Here is a 15960-nt window from a genome sequence, read left to right as displayed (position 1 = left end):
TTTTTCTTGCTTATCTTATCAGGGTTTTCTGTAGAAGGTTGGAATCAAGTGAACCTGACACCTTGGTGATGGAGGATGTGGATGACACTTGCTATATTCATGTCAGAAACACCAAAGACTACGAGTTCATTACTATCAATTGTTCTTCGAACACATCATCACAGGTAAGCTTTTCTATATTTCAAAAAGATACTTGATATCCATGGGTGAATATTTAATTACCAAGGAAGCTGTTTGTTGCTATGCTATAGGTTCATTTTCTGGATGCAGCAAACCTTGGAGCAGGTATGCATAAGGTGTGGGACTGTGAATCTGAAGTAGATTGCATATTGGAGCACCATCAAGGGTATCTATATATGTTTACAAATGCCCCAAGAGTTGGGAAGCTAAGCAATGGACATTACCTACTTCGTTGTCCTGTTGTAGCATGTGACTCAGGTGATTGGGAGGTATGTATGTGGATGTTTTGTCATTTTGAGTTGTTTGTCTCCCTGTTTTGTGATATTTACATGACAGAATCCTGTCTCACAAACATAATAGAAACACTTATAGGGAACTGAAGAAGCTTGTGGATCTTTGATTGACATGTGGTAAAATAGTTGACTAAACTATTACAGGGGAAGATTTAGTCATAAAGTATCAAGAACTTCTGTTGATATCACTCCTCAAGAGAAGACATGCCATTTTCTATATATACCTAATTCTGAATACGATTATGTAGCACCATTTTCTTGCTTTGTAAGTTTGTTGACTCAAAGCACCCAAAACTAATTTGTTTTCTTGGACATACACATCAGAATGCATCACTATAGAAATGTTTATCTGTTGAAGAGTGATACAAGCTTCAGATTTGATATTTTCCGTTTAGTAGCAAAGAGTTGTATTCCACCTAGGAAGTCTAGATGTCCTCAATAAATCTCCTTTTCTTTGAACCTATCTCATGATTTGTTTTATTCCTTTGAAAGTTGTTTGTTGCCTTAGCTTTTATTCAATGAATGGTTGTGGATCTTACAGGTTCTAGCTCCCCTTTGCTATGGACCTGCTTATATCCTTGTTACCCACCAAAAAGTGATTTAACCCATATGATAATTTTTTTTTTCTCCTTGGAAAACCATTAGTACATAACATGATTCCAAGATCCTCCATTTCTTGCTTCGATCAGATTTCTCTCCCATTCCACATTCCTCCTTGAAGGAAGGTGGGTCATCCATCGATAGGTACTTCAAATTTTTGCAATCATATGCTTTCATTTAATGTTATGGGCATACTAATATGGATCAAGGAAAAACTAGATGATTGACCAATCTTGACTATATTCTTGTTCCCTCACTCCACTTGGAAGGTTAGTCTTTGACTCTAGTCCAATGGAACCTCTTTTGGGGCCTTAGGGTTTAAGAAATGACACTACTTGGGAGGCTTTGATTGAAGTTGTAATATCCCAAACAAGATATTTGGCCAATTTTGCTGAAATCTAATTCAACCAAATTTTCATCATAAAATCACTATTCAGTTAATAGAAGATTGCCATGTAAAATATAACAAAAGAGTGCATGCAATTCCATCATGCGATGAACAAAAATAATCTCAACTTTTTTTATAATAGAAACTGGGGTTTACATGTTGATACAATAATAATACCTGAGGTGGAAAACTGGCTTCAAGAATCTGCTCCAATGGTGTGTTGAACCTCCAAAACCAAATTGAAATGTCACTGTTGAGCTCTCCTGTGAATTTTGGATGAAATCACCAAGGGGAGATGGGTACTCACCCAATCTCATTGAATCACCCGAGGGTTTTCGTCTTGGGGCTACCAATGAAGTAGAGAACTGGGTTCTCAACCTTTCATACAATATGAAAGATCAAATCCAAGATGTCCTCCAATGGTTTCCTCCTCTTTTTATAGATCTAATGGATCCCTCTAGAACCTTGTATTTTATTATTATTTTAATCGCTGAGCACATTTCCCTTTTTTTAATTCAATTTAAATATCTTTTTTAATTTGGGAAAATGGTAAATTGGCCACCATGCCTCCTTAGGCCACTGAAACTCACTTCTACCATCCCATCCTGTAGATCTTCCCGTTCTGGTTCCAACGAGCTATTACACTAAGGTGTTCTGTCAAGTGTTCCTCTAGGAATGCCACATTAAGTGAAATTAATTAAGTGAGCCCATTAATAACTCTGTTTTTTGGAAGTTGTCAGAATGCATTGAAACAAAAGGCAAACTATGCGGATGATGGAATATACCAAGCGAATGCCACCAGACCTCAAAGAAACTCCTCCAAACCCCTCCAAAAGCCCCTAGGTCTGCTGATAGAGTAAACTAGCTCCTGTGACCTAGTTGCCTACAACCCTGGAAGTCCATCCTGACCATGCCATAAAGGAAACCAAAAAAGGGAATATGACAAATCCTCCCGCCCCAAGATTGCTTGCCCTCAAGCAATCCAATCTTGTGGACTAGTCTGGTGGCCCAATGCAACTGAGACCCAATGCCCGGATTCCATACAAACCACTGGGTGATGTTATGCCTCTGTGTCAACCCACCATGAATGGACCCCTCAATGCCCAGATCCCAAACCAATCTCTGAGTGAACCTATCATCAGTAAATCCTTCTGGATCCCAACGCCACCAAGAACAAGTATCGATGCTCCATTGCTCCAACTGTGCTATAGCTCCGACTATGAATGTTGCCCCATCAACCGTGTCATAGACTAAGGTCAACCCCACTATGCTGACGCTGCAATGGAAAGATGATGGATGACCAACCTATGCTTTGCTTCCAACTAGCCCATGTAGTGTCCCGTATCTCTAAGGGTCCCTGTTGTACGGTGTACCACGCTCCTTACTAAGAATAACACTCCATCAATAGGATACCAACTCGTGATCTCCCGCCAATCCATTATGTGGGAAGGATCAGATGCATGTGCACCTGTATAGGGTATGAGTCCACTTTGTTGTACTAGGCTCGACTCATGCAATTCTGCCCAACCAATCAACTAGATATGTGTAGGAATCCCTGCCTCTCTCTATAAGTGGGAACTTGAGTTGCACACTCTGTCTACGTACTCTCGGAGAGGGCTTCCATTTGGACATACTGTAGCTTTGCTAGCTACCACTGCATCTCCTTGAACCTCGTTAATGGGTAGATCCAAAGATGGATGCATCACTATCCCCAAAAGGGCCTCCCTCATCTGACTAGAAACTCCATGCTTTACTGGCCCATTCGTCACCTACAAAACTGTCTTGTCAGGTCCCAATGTCTCCCGATGACCATTTTCTGCAAATACTACCTCCCTGTTGGCAGCCTGCACATCTATATGCCCCTCATCAATGGATGGCCCCAGGGACTGTTGATTTGGGGTAGCATCGGATGTGCTCTAGCCACGAAATTTGGTGGGGAGGTTGGGGCACATAAGATCTCCGATACCCAGAAAGGGTTTGGGCAGATTCTAAACAAATCAGGAGAGATTAAAATAATTAATATGTTTAATGGGGTCCCTAAGTCTAAACTTAGGGAAAATAAAATATTAATGTGTATTGATATGAATCTGTGTTAGAGTGGTCCAAAAGACATGGATCAAGCTAGATCTAATCTTTAGCCGTTGATTAGGGATTTAATCTCGGCCGTTGAGATGTCAACAGGAAAAGTATAAGAGGAGGCTTGAGGGTCACTTGGAGAGTACACCAGATGATCAGTCATTCTATTCTCTAGAGCAGGGTTTGCTAAGAGAGATAGAATTAGTGATCGGGAGAGTAGCTGAGGGGAATTGAGTACAGAGAAACAAAGAAGGCAAAGATTGTGCCGGGAGAGCAGCGCAACAGCTAGGGAGGGTGACGCAGAGCCAACAAGGGCTCACGCAGGGCCACGCAGAGGCAACCAGGTGCTGTGTAGAGCACCAACGGGGCCAGCGCAGCTGATGCAGAGGCTCCCAGAGCCGACGCAGGGCCTATTGGGGCTGACGCAAGCCTAGAAAGGCTGACGCAAGGCCAGCGTGGGACAGAGAGGGGCTGACGCAGTCCAGATTGGGCAAACGCTGGGGTTGTAGGAGTAGTTTTGTGCTGAGGAACTGCTGGAAGGATTTTTCGGGGTTTCAGCCAGGAGATTTCTCTCAAACTGTGAGGTATAGCTGGTAAGGAAATTCTCTGTTGGGTAGGCCAGTTTTGACACCCAGATTGTACTCTGATATTGGTTAATAAGAAAACCCTCAGATAGCTGCATCGGTTTTCCTACATTGGGTTTTTCTGGGGACATTGGTCCAAAAATAATGGTGTGATGTGGTGTGTTTGTTCTTGTTTCTTTTAGTTGTTGGTCTGTGATATGTTGAGCATGCACGGTGTTTATTTTCAGTATTTACTTTGTAAATAACTTGTTAAAGAAAAATAACAAGTAGGTAGGAATAAATCAGAAAAAGTGCATGAAGGGTTTCTAAACTAAGTAAACATAGAAACTTCAACAGGGACTGCTACTCATCCTCCTCCATCACAAGCTCAATATGAGCCACTAGCGGACTCTCCAAAAATAGCCCATCACGCATACTGTGCTCTACTGTGCCAGACTCATCGAACATGGATGTGGATCCGGGCTGCTGTTAGCATCTCTACTAGTTTGCTCAAGCTCCTCTATGTGCTCACCATGCTGGATTGCCATTGATGGCTCATCTCCTGGGACTCCTCCCGCATGGGAATAATCTGCTGCTCATCAAAGCTATCCACCAAATAGTTATACATATCACGGTTGTTGCCATCATTCCCACATGCTTGTTGATACTCTTCAATAGAATCCTCATTTGGAAGGTCATAATGAGTTTCTCCCTGATCTACTTCTGTCATTTGTTCTGTGTCACTCAAGCATGAGTGGTCAAGTCCCCAAGGTTCCTTGCAAATGAAACAAAGACCCTTTCTCCTTAACTCGTTCCTGCTGCATGTCCCCCAAATTCTCAATTGCTCCTCCCTAGTCAACTGTCTCCTGAGCAGATTTATGTTCTGCTCAACTACCCTTTCTGCTAGCTCGTAAGTAGCGGGTGAGGCCAATTGTTCTCTCCTCCAAACAAACAACAATCAAGACTGCAACTCCCGGCAAATGGCATCACGGCCTCTCATACATGATAACAAGATGGACTGCATGTGTGTTTTGACTGAGTCAGGATGATGTCTCCTAATGCTGAAAAAGCATTGGAACATTTGCAGAATCAAGTCATCACACTCAAGATCAAACATGATTTCATAGGTCCTGGTCATGGCCATAATTTCCAAGACCTGAAGCTTCTTTGCAAATTTAGGACCCACGAAGTTATCCAAGTCTCGTAAGGTTTCTATTATCAGTTTGAAGACTCTCTTCATAACCTCATCATTGTAAAGAGCTATAGGGGTGGTCAACATCATGTTGTTACTAAGACAAGATGCAACTGAAAGTGTGACCCGTTCACAAGGGTATTCCAAAATCTTGGGCTGTATTAAAGCTAGCATGGCGAGTTTCAAAGCCCACATCAACTTCTTCCTCTCTAATTGGTCTACCTCGGAAAGGAGTGTGTCTAGTTCTTCTAATTTGGAAAGGAATAACTCTCATGTGTTTCAAATCTGTCCCAAGTGCAAAGATTGTTTGTCCAATTTTTAGTTCTTTCTGTAGATCCCTTGGTTGTTCTTTTTGAAGAATGGCATAGACACCTTTTGAGAAAGGCCTATTGTTATGCGTGGTTTTCTGGTGTATACCATAGTCCATTGAGGTACTATTGTGCTGATTCATGAGGCAGTTTAAATACTTCATACTGCACTAACGCACTTAGCAAGATTTCAGATTCATATCTCAGCGCAAATTCTGTTCTTGGTCATACAATTCAGTAACTTAGGATACATCTAAGCAACCTGGCAGCCACTTAGACTTAAGATTCTAACCCAGCCTCAATACTCTATCAACCAAACTCTGACATGCAAGACAATCTGCCCTCAAAGGATGACAGCAAAATGGTTTCAACCTACTGGAATATCCCCTCCATTTTTTTTTTGTATGTGCCCAGAATTTTCATGTAATGTTGAGACATACACTTATGAGAACACTTCGGGACATTAACATGACATACTCTATCAGGGCCTTTCTCCCTCAAATCAGATAAAAACACTGGCAGTGGACTTTCTATAATACTTCAGCCCAAACAACTAAGACTAGTAACTCAAACAGACCCTGACAACAAGACCTATAACTAAGATACAGTCATTACAGGGCCTTAAATAAATTTTGCCAGCAGATACAATAGCTATACAAAGTATTAGCAACACGTATGATAGTTTCCCTCAACATGTTCCTAGCAGTATGCTAACAATTTACTGACAAAATCCTCTCTCAATACCATAATACACTGCTACTTGATCTCTTCATAATATTGCTGGATGATGGTCACAGTTTTGCAAATATACCCCTGTTTTGTCAATAATTTTTGATTGTGTTTGATATATTTTCTTTGGGGAATTTAGTCAAAACAAGTTGTACGTGATATTCGCAACAGACTTCAAAAATAAACTTGTTAGACTCAGAAATTAGCATTCAACCAGCATAGACAGTCCCTTCCCACTCTTGAAAATGAATGTACAGTGAGCAAATGAGAGTGATAGAACCTGGTAAATAGACCAGCAGGGCCTCCTTCAATACAATGATCAAGTTCAGGGTAATTTTAGCAGTGCACTCTAGGTAGGTGCCTCCCACTATGCCCACGCTCCACTGTAAATGACACACGGCCCAGTCAACAAGTAATGTCGGCCTCCTATAGAGAGATAATGTGCTCAACTAGGAAAGATGTCCCTTTCACACTCAGGACTTGGCCTCCTTAAACTTGGAATGGCTGTCTGAGACACTGCGCACAACCTGAAGGGTAATCTCACCTCTTTTTATGCCCAGCGGCTCAGGCTCTTGATTTCAGATACGCACTTGGTCTTGTCTTCAACAATTAAAATTGTTCCTGACCCTTTCTTCAGATCAACAAGCCACTTCCAAGTGATCTGAAAAATTAATATAATTCGACCCAATGCAATCCTACCACAAAATAATAAAATTTGGTCTCTTCTTACAATGCCGTCGGCCTTAATTCATGATGGTCTCGGTAATGAAAGGGGCATTCCGTCTCAAGGTAACTTGTCTAGGAATACGACCTGCAGAGAGAATATGTGCCTTTGATATGCCTAGAAATGAGATATATTTTGAAAATTGCAGAGAAAATTCCTATGACGGGTATATGTGTAGGAATTCGTTCGATAAAAATCGACCCACGAATGGAAAATGCTGAACTTGAAACACCTTGTTGAATTATCAATGCAACTTGGCCTTCCAAAGGTAGGGCACAGACCCCTTGGCAGATAGATGCTGCTTCCCTTGAGAGATAAGTTGGCTTCTTATTACTGAGATTGCTCCTCTAATTCCTGGGCATGAATAATTAATTCGGTCTCTGCAATAAATATGCCCTTCACGATGATTATTTTGGGTTCCTTCTCGGTCTATTGAAGTTGCAAAGTCATGTGCTCAACCTTCAGAAAATAATGACGTCCCTTCCGCTCGACAGCCGCTTAGGCAAAGATTAACACTTTGGCTTTAGTCAATATTTGGCCAAGTGAATAATTTGGCCAATTAATTTTTGACCAAATTAATATTTAAAGCTTGGCCCTTTTTTTCTATAATGTGTCAAATAAAATTCGGCAAGAAATAATTTTGATGGCTCTTGGTAAAAATAATTTTTGGCGAAATGAATTTGTCCAAGAATTAATATTCATCTGACAATTGCACTGAACCTTTGTCGCACAATCAATGCGCTCTTTTTAACAAATTCTCATTTTGCTGCAGGAACTGAGTTTTCAACTTCTCCGACAAAACCCTCCAACAATAATCACTACAATTGGAAACTGAAAAACCCGCAGGCTGAGCCAATTGGAAACGTGATATTTGGCTAATTTTGAAGAAATCTAACTCAACCAAAATTTCTCCATAAAATCACTATTCAATTAACAGAATATTGCCATGTAAAATATAACAAAAAAGTGCATGGAATTCCATAATTCGATGAACAAAAATAATCTCAGCTTTTATTATAATAGAAACTGGGGTTTACATGTTCATACAATAAAATAGCCAAGGTGGAAAACTGGCCTCAAGAATCTGCTCCAATGCTGTGTTGGCCCTCCAAAACTGAACTGAAATGTCATTGCTGAGCTGTCTTGTGAATTTTGGATGAATTCACCAAAGGGAGCGTTGAAAAGTTTAACTAGGTTCGGTCTTCATAATAACACGTGTAATTGTGATTTTATGCAATTAATGTAAAGAAGAAAATTAAAATTATTATTTTAATTCTTGTCTCATGGGTTTCATGAGCAAGGAACCTTATTTTTAGTGATGACTCCTGTCGCAGCTCAAACTAGCAGGGGACCCTAAGGGGAATCCCTCAAGGGAAAATGCTACGCCAAGGGCAACAAATGGAGTCTTAGCCCATTGTCACCTCAGCTAAGGCTCCCTTCTATTTACAGACTTTCACCAATGGGAGGAAACCCGGTATGTGTGGAGTCACTAATGAAGGATAAGTCAATGGATATGAGTGGCCCGAATAACCCTTTCCCAAAATTTGAAGGATAATGATTCCTTGCTTTTGTAAGCAATGTACTAGGTAATCTTGGTAAATGAAGACGGGTCTTGAGGGTTAGGTTTATGGGATAAGACATGTGAAGGAGTTTCCCAACCCCTAAAATCCTTGTTAGAATTGGTATCCTGAATGGTTCTTGAAGAATTATCTTTCAAAGGAGTGGTACCATACGGGGCAAGTGGACACAGTCTATGGTACGAGGAAGGAATGTAGCAACCAATGATATTCTTACCCTAGACAAGGTGTAGAAAGGATCAAAGAAAATGTAATCACTCAAAGATGTTGGTTTGACCCTGGGAAGTGCTAGCCTTGGGGATGGTAGGGCAAGTTCTAGTCCTGGAGCTAGGGCTTGGCTTTTCTCCCAATTCCACTGTCAGAATGTCTTCAAATTTGGAGGGCTAGAGGAAAGGCCAATGTAGGAGACCCTAGGAGATTGAATTTTTTCAGTGGCTAGCTTGTTGGGAAATTGATGCCCTAGGCACCCCAATGCAATGTTGCAGGAAACGTCCCCCCCGGATCTAATGGCCGAAGCGTGTACTGTACGAATGCACCCAGGAAGCGTCCCTGGAAGCGCGGTTCCGAAATTCCGAAACGCGTTTTGGATTGATATGGACGCTTCTTGGAAATTCCGGAAGTGTCCCTCCGAAATGCGTTTCAGAATCTCCAAAGCGCGTTTCGTACGACGCTTCGGCCGTACGAATCACAGCGCTTCAGAGGGCGAATCGTACGGTTCCCGCACGATTCTGTACACGCTTTCGGAAAGTGCGCCGCGCTGTTTAGAAAATCAATAATTTTATTTATTTATTTATTTATTTTTTTTTAATTTTAGGTGAGTTTACATATTGGGGGTGGGTCCTCCTTGGGTTAGGGTGAGGAATGAAAGCAAATAAATATAAATAAAGCAGATACTCCCTCATGGTAATGTTAAATTCTTAAAGTAAAAGTGACATTCTCCTTTATTTTTCATTTTCATCATTTTACTTAAATTTTTAACATTACCATGAAATGACTCAGGATGTTTGAGAGTGGTTCTAGCCTCATTGGACTTCATATGGAGAAAATAGAATTTCATATCCTATTCAAAATTTAGCAAACTTAACCGTTTTCAGGAATTCAGGATCAATGGGATTATGGCATTTCATTAGATTATATCAAGTATGAAGGTATGCGATTAGCATTTAGTCAAGAGCACCAAGCCCTATATGTACCCTAGTGTTGTTGGTGTTAATTGTTAAACTCCTTTGTCACGCCCTTAGCAAAAAATTACCTTTTGAATCAAGTCAAAATCATCGATCAAGCATGTTAAGCTTTTTCTACCATATTTTAAGTCTTGAATTAAGTAGTTTGATCAAAATTGGGCAATGTTGACTAATATCCCTAGACAATCGAGGTAGAGGCAAAGGCTAGACAAGAGGAGAAGAATCTAGATTCTAGATGGATGATGCATCTAAATGGTTTATGCTCGAATAATTAATCATTAATGTACAATGGATGCTATATCTATCTTGATTTATGCAAAAATATGCATGTTTTCATGTCTTCTACAACTAATTTGGTATTTGGGATGTTTGTTTTGAGTATAAATGCAAATATATATATATATATATATTGCAGACGCTTCCGTAGACGCTTCGCTTCCTAAATTTTTGGAAAATGCCGCTTCCGCGTCCCCGCTTCGTGCAACATTGCGCCAATGTGGCTAGACTTGGGAGAAGGTGAAAGAATAAGAGTTTTGGTGACTACCCTTGGTAGATCAGTGCCTTAATCCTTAGGGGAATGGAGTCTATGTTTATTTGTGTAAGATTTCTTGGTTCCAAGTCAAGGAGGCCTCATAATTACTTCACAAACCCTCTAGGTCAAGTGAAAACAATCTTGCAGCTTTTATACTTCAAATGCACAAGAGGAATGGCTTATCAAGGTCCGATTTTACCCCTAAGAGATTTCACTCACACTACATGGCCCATACATGGAGAGAACATTATAGTAGAGACAATCCCACAATATTAAGCAATAATTTGCATGCAACAATTAGCCCTAAAACAACGAAAATCCCAATCCAACATATATGAAAATAGTAACAAGAATAACATTAAAATTTCGTACTTAGATGCAGTAGAGTATATCCAACCATTCACAAATGAAAATAGAGAAGCTCCAAGAGAAGATAGACCAATAACCATACATCAATATTCATCCATAAATTCTCCAATTCATCCTCCAGAAAAAAGTGCGAAATTCTCTAAAGAAGAGAAAGATCCAATCCAAAGTGATGATGAGAAATGATTTCAAGTCATTTGTATTTATACACATCTTAGGAGTTCGAATTAGCCTCCTTGGCCTAAATAAGCCCCAAAAATAAAATAATGTGCTAATAATACATCCTTTTGGTGACAAGCCCGCCAAACTAGCTCATAAATGAAAAAGTAAGCCTCTCAAGAGGTCAAATAATAATCTATGCATGTTTTAGGGCCCTCTAAGAGGCCTAATGAGGTCCATGGGTGCCACAATGAAGAATAGGACCCTCAAAAGCAGTGGACAAAAGGTTGGCCCCTTGTAATAACTTGTGGTGCTACAAATGACATGTGGGGACACACAAGTGTCCTCATGGGTCTCCAAACAAATCAAAGATGCTTGTAGGTTGCTCGCAAGGGCTAGGATGATAATGTAGGTGATGCCACATCATCATACATTCTTGGATCATCTTCCGAGTGTATGGTGTAGATATGAGGTTAGCTGGGCATGATGGATCAAGTGCATCCTCCTCATCCAATAAGTGAACCACGAGCAATCTTTGAATGGCTGTGGGGATCCATGAAGTGTAATTTGCTACTGTGGAGGCCCATGGCTCTCAATGCTCACCCTATATGTGCCAATGTAGCCCTCTAGAGGATTAGGACCCTATATAGGGATACCAAACCCAAATGGAATCCATCTGCAATCCTACATAAGATCCAATGTGTCCCCTAGCCTTCCAGTAAAACAAGTCATTAGGGAAATCAAGTAAATGAGCTTACCTAATCATGGACCATAGATGGGGACTTCATAATGGTATGCCCTTCCATAATGGGCTTCGGGGTGTGCCAATTTCTCCTAAACTCCGAATGGGGTTAACCAAGTGCCCTATTAGGTGGTTTCTACTTCTAAAGGGGATAATATATTCAAGGTACATCCTTCAAAAGGTGGTGGCATGTGACAGATAAGTGAATGAAGTAGGGGATGAGAAGGGGCAACCCTGGGTCACATGCTGGGGTACAAGGGTAGCTAATAAGAGGGAAGCCCACACTTGGGTTTATAATGTGTAGGAGGGAGCAATCATGGTACATGAGGTGCCCCAACCTTGGTTTTTCCACCCTTCTTTATATGCCTTTTGCCTTTTTATGATTTTCTTTGATTAACTGCTCGAGGCTCAAGGGGTTAGAGCATGATGTATAAGATATAGCAGTGAATTCCCCCCTTTAAGGTGGGGCGATTCATCGCCCACTAGGGGTTGGGACAATCATGGGTTCCTATATGATGAAGAAGGCTCATAGAACCTGTAGGAACCAGGGTGATGGCCATGATGATGGGGTAGAGCTCATGTATTGGCTTTTGCCCACGTGCTAAATGTTTTTGTCCCGACCATCTTTTGCATTTTGTGGTACTTTTCTTGTTAAATGTGGCCATATATGCTTTTAACATTCTTTTTAACTGCATCAACCTCCGGGTTTCATTCCAGGCCATGACCCAAGGTGTGGGTGAGTGGAAGGGGCAAGCTAACCCTATGTGGACCCAACGGAGGGATGTGGACCCAACTAGGAAATATGATGAATGGGGAAATAATGGATGGAAAGAGTGTAATACAAGCGAATAAGGGAGTAGGACCACACAACCAAAATGTGAAATCCCATCCCTGGAACCAAATGGTCAATAAAAGAGATCCCACAGGACTAGAATCCAAGGTTAACTCCTAAAAGGGGTTTAGGGGAGATGCTCAGTTACCTGAGTAAGATCGATTTTCTCATTGCTTGAAGTTTGGCAAGATAAAATCGAATCAGAGGGAGAGTTGCAGGTGAAAAAGGAAGACAGAGCATCAACATCATTAGAGAGTGCAAGGCAGCAAGGCACAGAGCAGGAATAGGGTGACGCAGAAAGAGGCAACGCAGAGGCAGATTGACACAGAGCCTGCGTGGGTAGCTTAACGCTGGGCCAGTGTGAGAAGTTTGACATAGAGGGACGCAAAAGGATTCCGGGGAAGAAGAAGTGCTTCACCTGGGTGAAAAATTTGTCAGGAAGCGTCTGTAAAATTTCTTATTCTTGTTTTGTTGGTTGTAATTTGTACATGAGAATTTGCTGAAGAATAAAAAAACCCTCATCTATTGCACCGATTTTACCACATTGGGTTTTTCCGCAGATGATTGTCCAAAATAATTGTGTCATTGTGATTGTATTTGTGCTTGTATTTTTCCTTACATTTACTTTCTGCAATGTATTAAGTGTGAAGGTTGCAGTAGAATATATTTTGATATTTACTGTAAGAACATTGTGAATAACTTATTTATGAGATCATAAGTAGAAGAAATAATATTAATCACTGCAGTAAGATTTCTATTTAGAAATTTTCACAAAACACCCATTGAGTGCTTCTAGGGTTTGTCCTAGGTATAAGAGTCATTGTCATATATGGAAGACCCTATGGACACATTGTACATTGTAAAAGAAATTTATTTTGTCTTGAAAATGTCAAAATACCTCCAAGATCAAGTCGACCTACATGAGTTATCAAGTCGGCCTAAGTGAAGAGACATGTCCACCCTTGAAAGAATCCTATATAAGAAGAACTTGTCCTCCATTAGGATCATTCACTCACTTATGTCTTATACGAAATCTGGGCAACAATTTCTTCTGGGTAGCAGAATCTTCTGGGGCAGTATGAAATCTGGGCAGGAGTTTCTTCTAGGGTAGTATAAAATCTGGGCAATAGTTTCTTTTGGGCAGCGAAATCTTTTGGGGTAGTGTGAAATTTGGGCAGCAATTTCTTCTGGGCAGAAAAATCTTCTCGGGTAGTGGAAAGTTTGAGCAACAGATTCTTCTGGAAGTATGAAGTTAGGGTTTCTGCACTGGGAAGTCTAAGGCTCGATTTTGGAAGCAAGAAGAACAAGAAGGCAAGCAAAGGTTTGTTAGGGTTTTCTACTAGCCTGAGGACTCGAATAAAGGCAAGTGAAGTAAAGGGAAGAGCAGTTAGAGGGAGATCAAAGTCTCCTAGAGAAGAAGCAACAGTTGCTGGGTAGCAGAATTTCAAATTTACTTGGAAGTCGAAGATATTACAGCTAGAGGTTGAGGGAGACTTGATCTTGGAGGGTATTTGTTGGAGTCTAGGTCATGGTGTTCGTCAATTGAAAGATCTGAAACAGAAATATAAGAAGAGATTTTTGGGTTTTCCCCTCAAGAGGAGGGGTTTTGGCCCTAGCTTGCAACCTATATACTGTGTCACTATTCTTATTGTTTTGGTAGCTGTTTGATGTATTGCACATTGGAATAATAAAGATCAAAGCTAATAAATTAAAAGGTAACACAAACAGTTATCAAGTTAAGAGAATTAATATATACATTGCCCTATTGAATTCTCCACAGGGGGCTAACTTGGGGCATGGAGGGTTTGTTGGCTTTGGTCTTTGGGTCTTGGAAGAATCTTTGTAAGCAAATTTTATATAAGAAGAGAATCATTTTTCTAGGTTTTCCCCTTGGAGGGCTTTTTTCTTGTCTTGGAGCCAATATCCTGTGTACTTTGTCTCTTTGTGATCTTCATTGTTTTTGGTAATTGCTTGATGAACAGAACTAAGGAAGTAATTAAAGACCAACTATCATCACAAGTAATTATCAAGATAAGGAAAATAAGTTATAATCTACAAGTCTCAAGATTTTCCAACATGGTGTCAGAGCTAAGGTTCAAGTAGGAGATTGAAGATCACATTATAGTTGGCACTATGCCAAGGGTTATGGAGAAGGGTTTCAAGTTTCTTGGAATTCTCGTTACAACCATCAAAGATTTTATATCAACGATCATCTCCAAGATGGAAAATAAAGTAATAGGGGGAAGTTTGTTCTCCGCTGTATCTGACACTTTCAAGGAGGAGAATGTATGGGTTATTGACAATGGTGCCTCCAGATATATGACGGGAGAATGCAGTCAACTTTGGACCTTATCAAAAGGAAACTCCTCGAATCCAGTCGAACTTGGAGACAACAAGAGCTATCCAGTGAAAGACATTGGATCTACTTCGTTGGAGCTCGAGTCTGGTGGAAGCATTCACCTCAATAATATTCTATATGTTCCATGTTTGAAGAAAAACTTACTTTATATTTCTTGTCTAGAGGATAAGGGTGATAGAATTACTTTTGTTGATGGCAGGGTTTTGGTTTGGGGTAAGGGCTCTAGTATTGATGAAGCTAGGATAATTGGGATCTGTGAAGGGACATTATATAGACTCTTTACACCTCTATCTCAAGCCCTAGTCCACTTGGATGTGAGTCCTTTCGAACTATGGCATCGAAGGTATGGACACCTTCATTATAAGATTTTTCCATCTCTAAGTCAAATGGTTAATGTCATCCCTGAATTGAAGGAAGACATGAAGGAACTTGTAAGGAATGTGCTCTAGGAAAGAATATAAAGAAACCATTTGCAAGAAGTGATACCAGATCCAAGGAAGTTTTATATCTCATACATTCAAATTTAGGTGGACCTATGGAAATTAAGTCTCTTGGTGTGCATCAGTATTATGTAACCTTCATTGATGGTTTCTTAAGGAAAACTTGGCTATACCTCCTCAAGAACAAGAATGAGGTATTCGAAAAAGTTTCATGAGTTCAAGAATGAAGTGGAGAACCTAACTAAGAGAAAGATCAAGACTCTGAGGTCAGATAATGGTGCAAAATACCATTGAGAAATCTAGGGCATAGGGATTAGGTGATTTCTCTTGAATGATAACTGCTTGTGATGGAAATTTTCTTAGTCTTTTATTGGATTCTTTCTTTCTATTCATTATGTTAATTTCTTCTACCATCAAACAACTACCAAATCATAAATAAGCATGAGACAAGGGACACAAAATGTAGGCTATCAGCTAGGGCCAAAACCTCTCCAACTTGAGAGGAAAACCCAAACGAATTCTTCTCCTTATAGAATCTTCAAGAGATCAATTCGAAGACCAAGACCCTTAACCTATTAAGCTCTCCAAGACCAACTCACAAGGCTTCTTTGAGCGAGTTCTTCTTCCTTAAGTCAACGGTAGGCAAACTGCTTGCTTCTCCTTATATCTTGGCCACCCTTCAAATTTCAGCCTATTGGTTCAGATCTGCAACTCTC

General features: G+C 40.4%; 1 protein-coding gene across 1 annotated transcript in view; it reads left to right on the top strand.

Annotated features, from left to right (window-relative positions):
* Positions 1 to 15960, top strand: part of LOC149142394 (Prolyl oligopeptidase family protein) — a 320206-nt gene that overhangs the window by 125894 nt on the left and 178352 nt on the right. The window contains exons 4-5 of the mRNA XM_089453124.1: positions 23 to 164; positions 252 to 449. Coding sequence (XP_089309250.1) covers positions 23 to 164; positions 252 to 449 — 340 coding nt within the window. The remainder of the gene's footprint in view (positions 1 to 22; positions 165 to 251; positions 450 to 15960) is intronic.

This window comes from Pinus tabuliformis, chromosome X (genome assembly GCF_031772625.1).
Source record: "Pinus tabuliformis cultivar Carrire ecotype Pingquan chromosome X, CPIR1, whole genome shotgun sequence".
NCBI classification, from domain to species: domain Eukaryota; kingdom Viridiplantae; phylum Streptophyta; class Pinopsida; order Pinales; family Pinaceae; genus Pinus; species Pinus tabuliformis.
Note: the sequence above shows the minus strand (reverse complement) of the source record. Positions and strands in the feature narration are given on the sequence as shown.